The 15,694-nt window shown below is 45.6% G+C and overlaps 1 protein-coding gene across 1 annotated transcript in view; it reads left to right on the top strand.

The window, feature by feature from the left end:
* Positions 1 to 3,688: 3,688 nt before the first annotated feature.
* Positions 3,689 to 15,694, top strand: part of RIF1 (replication timing regulatory factor 1) — a 68,748-nt gene continuing 56,742 nt past the window's right edge. The window contains exons 1-3 of the mRNA XM_082262409.1: positions 3,689 to 3,783; positions 8,093 to 8,211; positions 14,374 to 14,452. Of these exons, the coding sequence (XP_082118535.1) occupies positions 8,105 to 8,211; positions 14,374 to 14,452 (186 nt within the window). The 5' untranslated portion in view covers positions 3,689 to 3,783; positions 8,093 to 8,104. The remainder of the gene's footprint in view (positions 3,784 to 8,092; positions 8,212 to 14,373; positions 14,453 to 15,694) is intronic.

Here is a 15,694-nt window from a genome sequence, read left to right as displayed (position 1 = left end):
TTTTCTAAGTGATTTCTCAGCAAAATAAAGCATGGACATATGGATGGATGGGTGATTTTGCTTTGAATTTTAAAAATTAATTACATAGCACTTTTGGTTTTGTGCTCAGATGCAACGTTGTTCCGCTTAAGACCCCTTTCACACTTGTGTGACTTGTCCTGCGACTTGGGACTGCAAAGTCACATGACAAGTCGTACTCCATGATTTCCACTAAGTACCCCTCATATCTGTGTGACTTCAAGTCGCAACGACTTCAAAGTAGTCCCTGCACTACTTTGGTCTGACTTTGATGCGTTTTGAGGTCCATAGACCTCAAGATTACACAGGCATTGCTTCAAGTGCAGTCAAAATTGCGGCAAAAAACAAATCGTGTAACTTTTAGGTTGCACAAATGTGGGCCTGATGGTCACTACTCACAAGTCCCCAGGAGTCCCCAAGTCCTGCCCCTTTCCAGCTTCCTCCAGACATGGTCCAGTGAGTGAAGTGGCACCTCTCAGAACCTGATCCCTTGTAGTGTAATTTTGCAATCAGCACCAAGCAAGGTCCTTCCAGACTCTCCCCCCACCCAGCACTGGCACTGCTGAGGTCCTTGGAACAGCTGTACATTCCATAGGCTGCCTGGAAGCTGCAGGAGAATAAACCCTGCCCTCCAGTGTCTCAGGCTATTTATCTCCATTCCAGTCCCCTACCTGACACTCCCCTCCAGGGACTGGCTAGAACCCGATAAATATTTAGGCTGACTGTTTTGGATCTTAGACCCTAAGTTCTGGAAAAAAGCTGCACATCAGTGCAATTTGCACTGCCAATTTCATTGCTGCTGGCAACTTAATTTATCCAGTTCCTGACCGTCCACTGCAGATATACTGTGACAGGATGGCTGCTCTGCGCCGGATCACCTAACTAGTATGAGATCTGAGGGTGCGCATGCGCGCTGCCGGCGACCTGCTCCCACTGTGATTAGACACAGCAGAAGCAGTTCTACAGTGGACTCGATGTCCGCCGGCACCTGCCGATCATTAGGCTGACAGCCAGAACGGCGGTCTGCCTATGTAAACAAGGCAGATCACCGTTCTGTCAGTAGGGGCATTTGCAGGGACATGGATCAATGCCTTTCCCTAGTAAAAACACCTCTCACACAGTGTGAAAATACTGGTTAGGCATACAGTTAACCCTTTGATCGCCCCTGATGTTTAACCCCTTCCCAGACAGTGTCATTAGTACAGTGACAGTGCATATTTTTAGCACTGATCACTGTATTACAGTCATTGGTCCCCAAAAAGTGTCCCAACTGTATTTCACAATATCGCAGTTCCGCTATAAGTCGGGTTTGCCGCCATTACTGATAAAAATAAATAAATAAAAATATCCCATTAGTAGAAACTATAACTTTTGCGCAAACCAATCAATATATGCTTATTGGGATTTTTCCCCAAAAATATGTAGCAGAACGATGAAGAAATTAGATTTTTATAAAAAAAAAAAAAAAAAAAATTTATTGGCTATGTTTTCATAGCAGAAAGTAAAATTTTTATTTTTTTTTTCTAAATTTGCTTATAGTGCAAAAAAAATAAAAACTGCAGAGTTGATCAAATGTCACCAAAAGAAAGCTCTAGTTGTGGGAAAAAAGGACATCAGTTTTTTTCGTGTAGTGTCACATGATCGCGCAATTGTCAGTTAAATTAACGCAGTGCCGAATCACAAAAAATGGCCTGGTCATGAAGGGGGGGGGGGGGAATCTTCCGGTGGGCAAGTAGTTAACCACTTTAGCACTGCTCACTGTGCTGCTACTGCGGCACAGTGGCTCGTTATCGTCTGGCGACGTAGACCTACGTCACCAGACATTCCCCTCTCTCGGCGGCACGCGCGCGCCGCCGGAGGCTCGCTACCGCTGTTTTCAGTCACAGCGGGAGTCGGGCCAGGGGAAGAGAGGCGGTGATCACCGCCGCTCTTCCCCGATCGTCGGGGATCGAGTGTGGAGATCCGCCCGCTGGTGTAAACAAAGTGGGCGGATCTCCTAAGTGACAGGCAGGGTCAGATTGCAGGATTCAGCATAGCTCAACCTGCGATCTGTGCCTGTGTCACATAGTCCCCTCCCCCCACACACGTCAGTAAGCACCAGGCATACATTAACCCCTTGATCACCAATAAAAGTTAACCCCCTTCCCTGCCAGTGTCATTTTTACAGTAACAGTGCATATTTATAGCACTGATTACTGTAGTAATGTCACTGGTACCCCCAAAAGTGTCAAAAATGTCAGTCAAGGGTCCGATCTGTCCACCGCAATGTCACAGTCCCGCAAAAAAAAAAAAAAAAAATCGCAGATCGCCGCCATTACTAGTTAAAAAAAAAAAACAATAAAAATTACATAAATTTCCCGTAGTTAGTAGCTGCGATATAACTTTTGCGCAAACCAATCAAAATACGCTTATTGCGATTTTTTTTACCATACATATGTAGCAGAAAACAAATTGGCCTAAAATGTTAAAAAATTTTGATTTTTACATTTTTTTTTGGGGGGGGGGGATTTCATATAAAAAAAATGTGAAAAATATTGTTATTTTTTCAAAATTGTCGCTCTTTTTTTGTTTATAGCGCAAAAAGTAAAAATCGCACAGGTGATCAAATACCACCAAAAGAAAGCTCTGTTTGTGGGGAAAAAAGGACGTCAATTTAATTTAGGTACAGCTTTGCACGACCGCGCAACTGTCCGTTAAAATAATGCAGTGCCGAATCGCAAAATATGGCCTGGTCAGGAATGGGGTAAAATCTTCCGGTTAAAAATACGCTCATTGAGAATTTTTTGTCAAAGACATGTAGCTAAATACATTTTGGCCTAAATATATGACAACAATTGAATATATTGGATATTTTTTAACTGTCAAAGTAGAAAAATATTGTTATTTTTCAAAATTGTCAAATTTTTTTATTAATATCGCAAAAAATAAAAATCGCAGAGATGATCAAATACCACCAAAAGAAAGCTCTGTTTGTGGGGAAAAAAAGGACGTAAATTTCGTTTGGGTACGGCGTTGCATGACCGCGCAATTTTCAGTTAAATTCGCACAGTGCCGAATCGCAAAAAGTGGCCTGGACGTAAGACAGCAAAATCCTCCGGTGGTAAAGTGGTTAACAAAGGTTTTTTTTAAGTTGCAAGGAAATTGGTAAAAAGTAGTGCAGCAACCTTTTCTATAATCGCTGTGATATGAACGGCTCCATTGCCGAGAATAGGGTATAATTTGTCACACGATATGGATCTGTCAAATTGCTTGACAAGTCGCACCGGTGTGAACAGACAAGGCAGCACAGTCATGTTACAATTCAGCACGGAATGACACAACACGCGTGTTTTCCAGCGCTCAGCGCACACATTGTAGTGTGAATGGAACCTTAACAAAGATTCACCTAATATTCTCTAATTGAATCTTATGTTAAAAAAGTGTGAGTGTTGCTATGTCTCTGGTTGCTAACTAGACACAGCTTCTTCCTCTGTGCACAGCCTGTGTATATAGCAGACAAGTCACTCTCATCGATCAGCTCGGCACTCGGCTGACGGCTTGTCACTGACCTCTCATCCATGCTTCCAATACGGGGACTATTTCCCTTGCCGTACATCGATGAGCTCGGCGCTCTATTCACCAGGCGCCCTGCTCTCGTCCAATCCGGTGCCTTTTGAGTCGGCGGTAGTGGGAAGAGGCGGGGTCGGCAGAGCGCGGGGAAATCAGGAGGTGGCGGGAGAAGGATAGCGGAGGTCCTGTGCCCGGGACGGCGGAGTGTGAGCGAAGGTGAGAGAGAGGTGTCACCGGGGCCTGCGGGCGGTGTGTGTGTGAGGGACACCCCCCCCACCTTCCATACCACTGACCCTCCCATAGTGTGCGGGCTGTGTATCCGCTGAGAGGCCTCTGACAGGAATACCAATACAGGACTACAGGCCTCAGTCCTGTCAGAGCTATCCTAAGTGACACCGCACAGGGGACACCTCAAGTACCGGGACAGGGGGGGCACTTCCAATACCAGAGGGATAGAGGGGGGGACACCTCCAATACCAGAGGGATAGAGGGGGGGACACCTCCAATACCAGAGGGATAGAGGGGGGGGGGACACCTCCCAATACCAGAGGGATAGAGGGGGGGACACCTCCAATACCAGAGGGATAGGGGGGGGACACCTCCAATACCAGAGGGATAGGGGGGGGACACCTCCAATACCAGAGGGATAGGGGGGGGACACCTCCAATACCAGAGGGATAGGGGGGGGACACCTCCAATACCAGAGGGATAGGGGGGGGACACCTCCAATACCAGAGGGATAGGGGGGGGACACCTCCAATACCAGAGGGATAGGGGGGGGACACCTCCAATACCAGAGGGATAGGGGGGGGGACACCTCCAATACCAGAGGGATAGAGGGGGGGGGGACACCTCCCAATACCAGAGGGATAGAGGGGGGGGGACACCTCCCAATACCAGAGGGATAGAGGGGGGGGGACACCTCCCAATACCAGAGGGATAGAGGGGGGGGGGGACACCTCCCAATACCAGAGGGATAGAGGGGGGGGGGGACACCTCCCAATACCAGAGGGATAGAGGGGGGGGGACACCTCCCAATACCAGAGGGATAGAGGGGGGGGGACACCTCCCAATACCAGAGGGATAGAGGGGGGGGGACACCTCCCAATACCAGAGGGATAGAGGGGGGGGGGACACCTCCCAATACCAGAGGGATAGAGGGGGGGGGGACACCTCCCAATACCAGAGGGATAGAGGGGGGGGGACACCTCCCAATACCAGAGGGATAGAGGGGGGGGGGACACCTCCCAATACCAGAATACCAGAGGGATAGAGGGGGGGGACGGAGGCATGGGGGGGTGGACACCTCTAATACCAGAGGGATGGGGGAGGGGTGGACACCTCCAATAGTGGGACGGGGGGTGGGGGACAGAAGCCTCCACTACCGGGACGGGGGGGGAAGAGAAGCCTCCACTACCGGGAGGGGGGGGAGAGACTCCTCCAATACCGGGACGGAGAGGGGGGGCAGAGACGCCTTCAATACCGGGACAGAGGAGGGGGGAGAGACACCTCCAATACTGGGATGGGGGACCAACCTAATACCAGGACAGGGGGGACACCTTACTATAGCTGCTGACTTTTAACTGACACTTTCCAGTCCAGGAGTTCAGTGCTGTCTTCACTGGTGCTGATCCCCAGTGCTGCCATCTTGGATGTAGGAGCTGACTTTGACCTTATATCTCACAGCCAGCTGCTGTTAGACTTGACTTTTAAACTGAGCCCCCCCAGCAACTGAGCTGATCCTGGGCTGCCATCTTCACTCAGTCTCTCTTCTGAGTTTCTGCTTTTTTACTGTTTGAATGGCGAGGCTGTGATGACGTCACTCCTGCATGTGCACAGGAGGCACCATCATGGTGCAATGCTCTCTGCATTCACTCTCTCACTGTGCTGTGAAAGCGGGGAGTACTGCTCATGGACCAGTGATGTCATTGGCTGGGGCCAATGTGCATATCTGCTAAACGGTGCAATTTTAGGCTGTTTCCTAGAGGCCAGCAGGTTGTTTGGCTGTAAGCCAAAGTGTAAGTAAAGGCCTTTTATTTATATATATATATATATATTTTATATTGGATAGAGCAGTGATAGGTTCTCTCTGTGGGTTGAACTGGATGGACTTGTCTTTTATTTTTCAACCAGGCTAACAATGATGTACGGTTTTTATTGCTGTATGTGTTCCTGTTATGGAGATTCACTCTAATTCTTCTGATTATCAATGTCATTGGGAAACAAGTGGGTATATTTTTTCCAGAAAAGGAATAAAGGGTAAATTTTCCAATGGGGACACTTGTTCCAGTGACATCTGTCTGGGGGAATTTCTTCACATTGGAAAGATTTCACTTCTTGTTGAGTCTGCTAGACAGAAAGTGAGGGGAAATCTCCCTAATGGGACACACATGGCAAAAAAACTGTTTGAACCCTCCCCAGTTTGAATCTAAAATACAAAATAAAAGGTTTGGCTTTAGACATAGGGTAAAGTGGAACTTAACCACTCCTAAAGTACCACTCATAATTGTCACTGTACCATGTGATTGCTGTGACCAATCACAGCAATCACATTTGTAAACAATGCAGCCTTTTAAACTTTTCATCTGACGGCAATTGGTTGTGAGAGAAAAGAGTGGTTAGTGTAAGGGAACAAAAAATGAAAGTCACTAAGGTGAGATTGCACTTCTGTGGTTAGTGATCAGTGGCCAGTTCATCAGCCAATATCTCTGATCATAAGCCACAGCAGTACAATCTCACTGTAGTAACACTGCCCTGCTCTGGTGACAGTCATTAGTAGTTCAGGGGTATTATTCCTGCCGCGGCATGTTTACATTCCTGACTACTGCCTTTCCAGCTAAAGGGGGAGAGGGTGAAGGGCTTTAAAAATGTGGCTGAAAATGCGGGGGGGTTACCTCTCTCCCACCACAAGTGTAAATGACTCCCTATGCACTGTCATGGCAGCAGTGCAGCCAGTCAGTGTCCCTGAACGTCACAGCAACAGTCCCAGTTTCACCATAAGGCCTTGTCTACACTGTTCTGTGCATCCCCATGCAGGCTGTCCCATTGATTATTTGCATGCAGCAGCTACACGGATGCAACTGCAGGTCCCAGTCTGATATCAGTGCAGGTGCGTGTCCCCAAACCCACACTGTCTGCATTTGGGGCCGTACAGCTGCATGGATGTCAACCTGGGAGCAGTGTCTGTGTAGCTGCTGCATCCCAATAGCCATGGATGGAACTGCCTACACAGGGATGCATGGAAAACCTGTGCATCCCCATGCAGCTAAACACAGTTCTCACAGAGGTATGCATTGAGTTCCACTCAAAAGTGGAAATTCCGCTTATGTCGTCGTAGCCCCCCCCCCCACCTCGCGACGGAAGTGGGGTAAGGGTACCAGTCAAAAACAGGTACCTGCACCCCCTCCCCTCCGAAAGGTGCCAAATGTGGCACCGGGGAGGGGGTGCAGGTACCTGTTTTTGACTGGTACCCTTACCCCACTTCCGTCGCGAGGTACATCAGAAATTTGGCCCCCTCTTCTGCTTCCAGGCCAGTAACCGAGCGCAGCACACTTCACACATGTGAAGTAGGGACCCTGCCATTTCACGGGCTGGTTCCCTTTATAACAATGGCAGTGGCGGCGGCATCTGACACCGATGGAAACATCGGGTGGGGTGCTGACATCGCTGGATTTCAGGACAGGTAGGTGTCCTAATGTTAAAAGTTAGCAGCTGCAGTATGTGTAGCTGCTGGCTTTCAATTTTTGAAGAGGGAGGCCGGAACACCGCTTTAACTTCTCAAAAATTCTCGGACAAAGGCAAACTTTTTTTTGTGTACCATTTATGTTTGTTGCCACCCTCTTCCATGTCATTATTTGCTTCTTATCATGTGTGTGTTTTTCTTTTTTGGTTATTTCTGTACGATTACTGTACACATCGAGAGAAAATTGGACGTTGTGTTCACAAAAGATAAATATTTCGCACCACCTAGCACTATACTAACAAACCGATCGTTCCTAAGGCTACGTTCACATGTGGGCGTAGCGGATCGCGGGCAGAATCACCACGATTCTTCCCGCGATCCGGAAATCATTGCAAATTGCGGGATGCCTGTGCGTTGCCTGTGATTTGCAATGGCACCCCCAAACGCTGTGATGTTGCCGCAATTTCCGCCTGCCGAATCGCGGTAACATCACGCAAAGTCGCGGGACGCATGACGCCCCAAAGAAGCTCTTGTATCTTTTTTGGGTGTCATGCGTCCCGCAATTTTGTTTGTGCAATGTTATGCGATTTGGCAGGCGGAAATCGCTACAACATCACAGCGTTTGGGATGCCATTGCAAATCACGGGTGATTTCCTCGATCTGCTACGCCCACATGTGAATGTAGCCTTATACAGAATGTTTCTTCTGATTTTCGTGTGTACCCAGCCTAACTTTTTTTTTTTTTTTGTTTTTGCATCGATCTTCATTACATCAAGCAAAAAATTAACTACTGTAGCATATCACTAGGCTAATTTTTTTGAATGACTTCTCATTTCTTTACAGTTTTTTGGGAATATGGCTGAAAATCCAGAAAACGCTCAACTTTTGCCTTTACTAGAAACCTTGGAGGATACATCTACCTCACATACAGAACAGACAGATGCTTATCTCTCGATTGCTAAGTGAGTCAAATTTAATTTTGGAACTAGAAACTTTCCAGATTTCTGCGGTGCAAATTATTGCATCGGATGCAGGGCTTGATATACTAAGGAATTGAGACTGTTGAGCTAACCAAATATATGTTAGTGCACAAGGAGAGCCGTTTTCACTATGAATACCCACTTAGCTAGATGGACAGCCTCTTAACCGCTTGCTGACCAGGGACGTACCCCGTGTCGCTGGAGTTCAAGCAGTTTTATTGGGATTTTGCATTCATTGCAAAATTTGCAGGCATCACCCTAGTACATTTTTTATTTATTTTTTTTATTTGCGGCCAGTGGTCTGCTTTTTTAAAAGCAATAGGTGGCTAACTAGATGTTTGATTGCTTTTACAAGCTGCCTTCCGCTGCTTGCTTGGGCTCTCCTGTCCCACCAGGAGACCCGAGCGACCAGCTGACTGAACAAAGCCAGGATCGGCTTTGATCGGCTTTCCGCTAAGGTAACCCGGAAGCGATGACCTGCAATTACTTCTGGTTTACCCAGAACCAAATCTCTTCATTCCGAGTACCAGTCACCTGCCTGTCACAAGGGTGTTTACTTTCCTTGTGACAGCATTTTCTTTTTGATGAAGACCCAGAGGCACTTTGGAAAAAAGTACCTAAGCTCGATGCAGCTTTTTCCCAAGTTTCCAGATCAACTGACCTGGCATTTGAGGACATGGAAATACTGAAAGATCCCATAGACCAAAGCATGGATCAACAACTTAAAAAACCTTGGCAATCCATCACGGGCAACCTTAAACCAGCTATGGTGACTACTTGCATATCTTGAAATCTGGAGTACTGGATAAATTGACTCAAGGCCCATATTATCGCAGATTCACCCAAGCAAGAGATCCTTGATTCTTTTTCGACTGTCAACTGCTATAGCTTACATTGCGGATGCATCAGCAGAATCCGTAAGCATGACCGCAAGATTTGCAGCCCTGGCTAACTCGACTAGAAGAGCTCTGTGGTTAGACCTGCCAAGGGATGCGCCGTCCAAAAACAAGCTTTCCATTTGAGGGGGATCTACTATTCGGTCCTGATTTAGAATAGGTTCTAGACAGAACAGCAGACAGAGATAATTTCCTGTTAAGAAAAAACAACCAGCTAGATGGCTTTTTCCACCTCGGAGGGCCCAGGAACAAGATAGCAAGCCCCAGCGGAAAAGAAGGAATTAGTCAGCGCAGAGGGCTAAAGGCAGAGGAAGCATCTTTTTCCATCCTCCTGTGTCAGCCAACAAAACGCAATGATGACTCCTTACCAGTGAGAGGAAGACTTCAAAAATTCCTCCCCCGCTGGGCAAGTGTGATAGAAAATCAATATATTCTAGCCATGCTGTCCCATTGGTCCCAAAACAGAATTTTCGAAAGAATTTCCAGAAAGAGATATTTTGTCGCAAACCTTCCAAAAGACACAACAAAAGCCCTGGCTATGAAGGACCTGTTAAAGGACCTGATGCGACGAGGTTGAGTTGGGTATTGCCACAGGAACTTCATCAGGGATTCTATTCCCATATCTTTTCGTAGTTTCATCTCATCCTCAACTTAAAGCCGCTGAACAGGCCATTCCTGTACAGAAGATTTCGTATTGACTCTTATCTTCACTGTCAGGAATCTGTTGACCAAACGATGCTTAATGGCATTGATCAACTTAAGAGATGCTTACCTACATATTCCTATAGCCCCTCAGTCCCAAAAATTCCTGAGGTTGGCGGTGGATGTGGGGAAGGAAGTCCTGCATCTACGAATTCAAAGCCCTCCCTTTAGGCATTTCGTCCGCCCCACAGATTTTTACAAAGGTAATGCCAAAAGCCCTTGCTCCTCTCCACCTTCAAGGAGTCTCAGTAATCCTGTATCTGGGTGACCTCCTCTTCTTTACACCTTCTGGGGAAAGATTGCTGGAGGATCTGGGCAAGGCCTGCAGTCTCTTGGAAACCATGAGTTGGATTGTGAACCTTTAAAAGTCAAAATTCAGTACAGTTTCTGGGTTACCAGATAAATTCAGTAGAGCAAAGACACTTCCTTCCAGGAGAGAAGAAAAACAAAGTCTAGAATATAGCTATGCTACAAACAAATCAGGAGATGTCGGTCAGAAAGGTTGTCAGCCCTGGGGACCTTAACTTCAACTACGCCAGCCATGCAATGGGCAAGGCTTTGTTTTAGGCCACTCTAGAGTTTCCTACTGAGGTATGGGATCACGATCCAGAAACCAAAGAAGCAAGTCAAGAGGACCCTTTGGTGGTAGAGGAATCACTTGATCTTGTCAAAAGGCTTACTATGGTCCTTACTGATCAAAAGGAGAGTGACAACAGATGCCAGCGTGTAGGGATGGGAGGGGCACACTGGGATCAAAATCTGGCACAAGGAGTTTGGTCCAGAGCTGAGGAAATGAAGTCTTCAAACTGGAGAGAGTAAAGGGGATCACCTTGGCACTGGCTGCCTTCTTTCCAAACCTCCAGGTGCATATTTGCAGATTTTATCAGACAGCACCACGGCTTTGGCTTGCTTGAACAAACTGGGGCACGAAAAGCAAGACCCTTCAGTTGCTGTCAAAAATCCTGGGCAGAAAGTCACTTACTTTCCTTATCAGTGGCCCTTCTCAAAGGCACGTTAAACGGTGTGGCAAATTTAGGAAGCAGAGTGAAGCTTGAATCCAGAAATCTGCATTGATCACCGATAATTGGGGGCATCCACAGGTGGACCTGTTTGCATCAAGAGAACACACAGCTCCCTCAATTATTTTCTCTTCACTGAAACGACAGTTCTCCTGAGGATAGATGCTTTAGCGCATCCTTGGAACTTTCACCTGGGATATGCTTTTCCCCCTTTTTCAGCTAATTCTGTTTGGTATTGAGGAAGATACAAAAAGTTTCAGTAATTCTGATTACTCCATTCTGGCCAAAGAGCCTGGTTCTCCACAATTCTACAAATGGCAGTCAAACTATACTGGCGGCTTCCTCTCGAACAGGATTTACTACTTTAAGGCCCAATATGTCACCCAGATGTAGCCAGGCTAAGCCTCCCTGCCTGGTATCTGAGGAGCAGCTATTAAAGAGGAAGTAAACCCTCCTCTGCAAGTTGTACCTATAGGTAAGCCTATGATGAGGCTTACCTCTAGGTACTGTAAATATCTCCTAAACATGTACCGTTTAGGAGATATTTACCTTACATGCAGCCAGTGACTTCTCTGGCGCATGCGCTCTGAAGGAACGACCGCTGTTCCTTCAGAGCCCCATGCCGTGACCGTCGGCTCCCGCGCGCGTGCATGGGAGTGATGTCTCCGTGGCTCCGGCCAATCAGATGGCCGGATGCCGCAAGAAGGGCGACTGGACATGTCGCCCATCATAGAGGTAAGCGGGTGGCACGGCGGGGGCTCGTTCTAAGGTAAGTATTTAATAATGAGCTAGTATGCGATGCATACTAGCTCATTATGTCTTTCTCTTTCAGGGTGAAAAAAAAATAAAAAAATTTTGGGTTTACGGCCTCTTTAAAGAGTACGGGATTGTCAGAACCTCTAGTAACCACTTCTAATAGGAAGAAAGTAAAGCCCCGTACACACGTACTGATCGTCGGCCGAACGATCGGCCGTCTTTTGTCCAGGGCTGTCGTGTCTGTTGAAAACTGCAAAAGACTGCACACGAATTTTGTCGGCCAACAGCCGACTGCAGAAGTGATGTCATGTGATGGTTAACTTTCCTTGTCATTTTTCTTTTCTGAGCATGCCCAGTCTTGCTAATCTGCTGTCTGTCGGCCGAAATCTGTACTGACTGGCGAACAATCGGCCGTTCTGGTGACGGACAACAAAAATTTGAAAGTCTGCACAACAGATTCTGTTCGGCCGAAAATGCGCTGTCGGCTGTCGGAAGCATCATACTAACAAGCCTACAATCGGTCGTCGGCCGAATATTTACGGCCGACAATCGGTATGTGTGTACGGGGCTTTACTGAAGCTATGTAGGCTAAGATTTGTTAAGTCTACAATGCCTGGTGTCATTTGACAGATGGAACCTTGGAAGATATTGTGTTAGTGTTGGAACCCTTACAGAATGGTACAGACAAAGGTCTGGCAGTTGGTGCAAGTGGCTGCCTTAGGAGTATTACTGGAGAGACCAATTTATTCAGAAGCCTTGGTTGCAAGATTTCCAGTCCAGCTCCTGCTAAACATTTTCCTAAGTGTTCTACAAGCCTTCACAAAGGAGACTTCACCTTTTTAGAGTCAGTTTCTTTGAGGAATCCTACCCTCAAGACGGTATTTAGTTGCGATTTACATCCGCCAGAAGAATCGGTAAACTGCATGCGCAATCAGTTAAGAAAACTTTCTTGTCCATTTACCCAGATAGGATTCTACTTAAAACGGATCCAAGGTTTTTGCCAAAGGTAGTGTCAGTTCAAATTGGGTCTCAGGATAATATACTGCCAACTTTTTGTTCTTACCCCTCAGGCAATCAGACTGTTTCACTATCTAGATGTAAGAAGAATTCTATTACGTTACCTGGAGGTAATAAGGGACTTTAGGTCTTCGGACTCTGTTTTTTTTTTTTTTTTTTTTGAGCAACAAAAAGGGCCACAAGGCATCTAGAGGGTCAATTGCTGGGGGCTTAAATCGGCTATTTAGGTGTCTTCCCCCGCTGGGTATCCGAGCATACTCTACTAGAGCTCTTGCCACAACATGGGCAAAAAAGCTGGTGCCACCCCAAATCAAATTTTTTAAGGAGGCTACGTGGTCAAGTTATTTAACGTTTGTCCGTCATTACAGACTAGTCCTTCTGTTGGGATCAGGCATTCGGTAGAAAGGTCCTTCAGGCTGTTGTCCCTCCCATGTTGGTAAGTCTCATTTATCCTCCTCTTAGGTGCTGTCCTGAAAGACGTTAGGGGAAAATCCAAGTTGGACTTACTGGTAACTTGTTTTCCAGGAGTCTTTCAGGACAGCGGCAACCCACCCTTGTGTTTGTTGTTTTTTGCTGTTATGAACCAAAAAAATGTTTGTATTCAGCCTGGGCTGGAGGTATTCTACTACAACTGATGAGCTGTGGGGAGAAGCCTCCTTTTTAAAGTTTGGTGGAAGTGGTGTTTCTTGTTGGCAAGTGGGAGGAGCCACTCTCAGGTGCTGTCCTGAAAGACTCCTGGAAAACAAGTTTACCGGTAAGTCATTTGTTTTTTTTGCCTGGTATTTTTGCAATTGTTTGGGAAAAAATATACTTGTATTAAAAAAAAAAAAAAATAATAATTGCATTTAAAAACCGCTGCAAAATACCATGTGAGACACAAAAAAAAATTGCAAAAACCCACCATTTTATTCTCTAGGGCCTCTGATTTAAAAAAGTTTGGGGGGGGGGGTTCTAACAAATTTTCTTGAAAAGAGAAAAAAAGATTTTTTAAATGTAAAAGTGATTAAGACCCCTTTCACATTTGTGTGAAAGACGCACGACTTGAAGCAAGGCCTGTGTAATCTTGAGGTATATGGACCTTTAAGTCAGACCAGAGTCATGTAGGGATTACTTTGAAGGTGCTGCGACTTGAAGTTGCACATATATGAACGGTATTCATTGGAAATCATGGGTTACGACTTGTCATGTGACTTAACATTCGCAGGGCAAGTGTGAAAGGTGCCTAAAGTGTTCCTAGGGTCTAAAAAATGTAATATAATGCAGCCTTCAAGTCCTATGGTGACTGCATTCGTTTTTTTTAACCTGTTCCCCAGTAAGTCAACTCCTGTGCCAGGATGACAATGTGCAGGTTTCCTTTTGTATCAGCAGAAACCAGACATTGCTGAACTGTCCTTTTATAGTCCATACCAGAGGAGTGGTCCTGTAATCCTTAGAGATAGCTGAGAACAAAGCAAATAACAGTCAGCAGTGTGCACAGGAAATTATCATTTAACAAAATCAACAGGTATTTTTTGCACTTATCAAGCAGAACTTTCAATGGTAATTTTAAAGACCATAGGTGCTCAAATAGAAGTTGGTAGGTTGCATGCACTTCAAGTAAATCAACCCCATGGTGTTTTAATCTTCCATATTGATCTCTAAACCTTTTTAATGGTAATGTTGCACCAAATAGAACATCATATTCCACAATAAAATATTTAGGGTGATGTATACCAGTTTTGTGTATGATAATTTGACATTTGTCCTCTTTGTAGCCGCCTTAGTGGAGAAGATGGGAAAGTTTTCAATGTCTTGGTTGGAAAGCAGTTCTCCCGCCTCTTTAAAGTTTTTAAGGTAAGAAGAAAAAAGTCTTACCCGTGTGTATGATTTAACTTGACATAAGAAAAGTTTGATTATTGGGGATGAGTGATTAAAACTGAACTCCCAATTTTGGGTACACTTTACATAGTTTGTTTGGGCCAAGATAGTTTTTGTTCTATGTCCCTCACTAACATGTGAGGCCACTGGAAATGCTGTATGAACTGTATATACCTGAGGCTGCATACAGCATATTGCACTCTGTTCTGGGTTCGAACCGAGACTTCCTGTCTCATACCCAGAACACCTTAGTCTATCTGATCGGCAATGAATACAAAGCTTCCTCTGGTTTGGCTGTGTCAGAGATGGGCTCATGTTCCAACCTTTGACTCAGCCAATCCGAGGTTGGCCCAAACAAACTATGTAAAGTGTATTTAAAGCCAATCTCCGAGTTTTAGTAAACTTTAAATAGTTAATTTGGACCAAACTATGAACAGATGCAGTGTGTGTGTAGCATTAGCTTCACGTCCCACTCCCAAAACCAAATTGAGTCCTGCTCAGCCATTCACAGGGAGCTTTGTATTCTATGATTGAATGTAGCTGAGGCTACATACAGTTTATGCAGCTCTGACAGCGGCTTCATCTGTTCGTGAATAAAACAGTTTGTTTGGACCACCCTGGTCCATATGACTTATTTAAAGTTCACTGAAACCTACAGCTTGCTTTAAATTTGCCTACAGTTGACACCCATGCATTTTGCAGAAAATGTCTCATGCAAAAACAAGGATCATGTCTGGGATTGGTAGTCATAGGTTTAATTTTTGGCTATTCATTTAAAGTACATATAAAGCAGAACTTCTGTCTCTAAAACAACATTGACTGTTTTTAATCTTCATGTACATTTTATAGAAAAGTATATCATTTACTTCTCAAGCACTTTGTTTCTTTGGTTACCTTCTGGTTTCCGGCCTAAGCAAGTAAAGTAATTTATCCCAGGAGTCTTCAGGAGGGGAGGAGGGCCTTTCTTAGCCAATTACATCCTCCTGTATATCTGAGCTAAGGGCAGGCGGATTCCAGAAAGTTAATGCTATGTGAATCATCTGTCCTTTCTCAAGATGGCCACGGCCAGAAATGCTAGGGGGTGTTTTTCAAAGTGCTTTCTCAGCAAAATAAAGCAAGGAGACATGGATGGTTGGGGAAGTTTTGCTTTGAATATTAAAAATGAATTGGTGTTTTTAACTTTTTGGTGCTCAGATGCAGTGTAGTTCCATTTTAGGT

Source organism: Pelophylax lessonae (assembly GCF_965119305.1).
Source record: "Pelophylax lessonae genome assembly, chromosome: 6".
NCBI classification, from domain to species: Eukaryota; Metazoa; Chordata; class Amphibia; order Anura; family Ranidae; genus Pelophylax; species Pelophylax lessonae.
The sequence above is the reverse complement of the archived record's forward strand: the minus strand, read 5'-3'. Positions and strand labels throughout refer to the sequence as shown.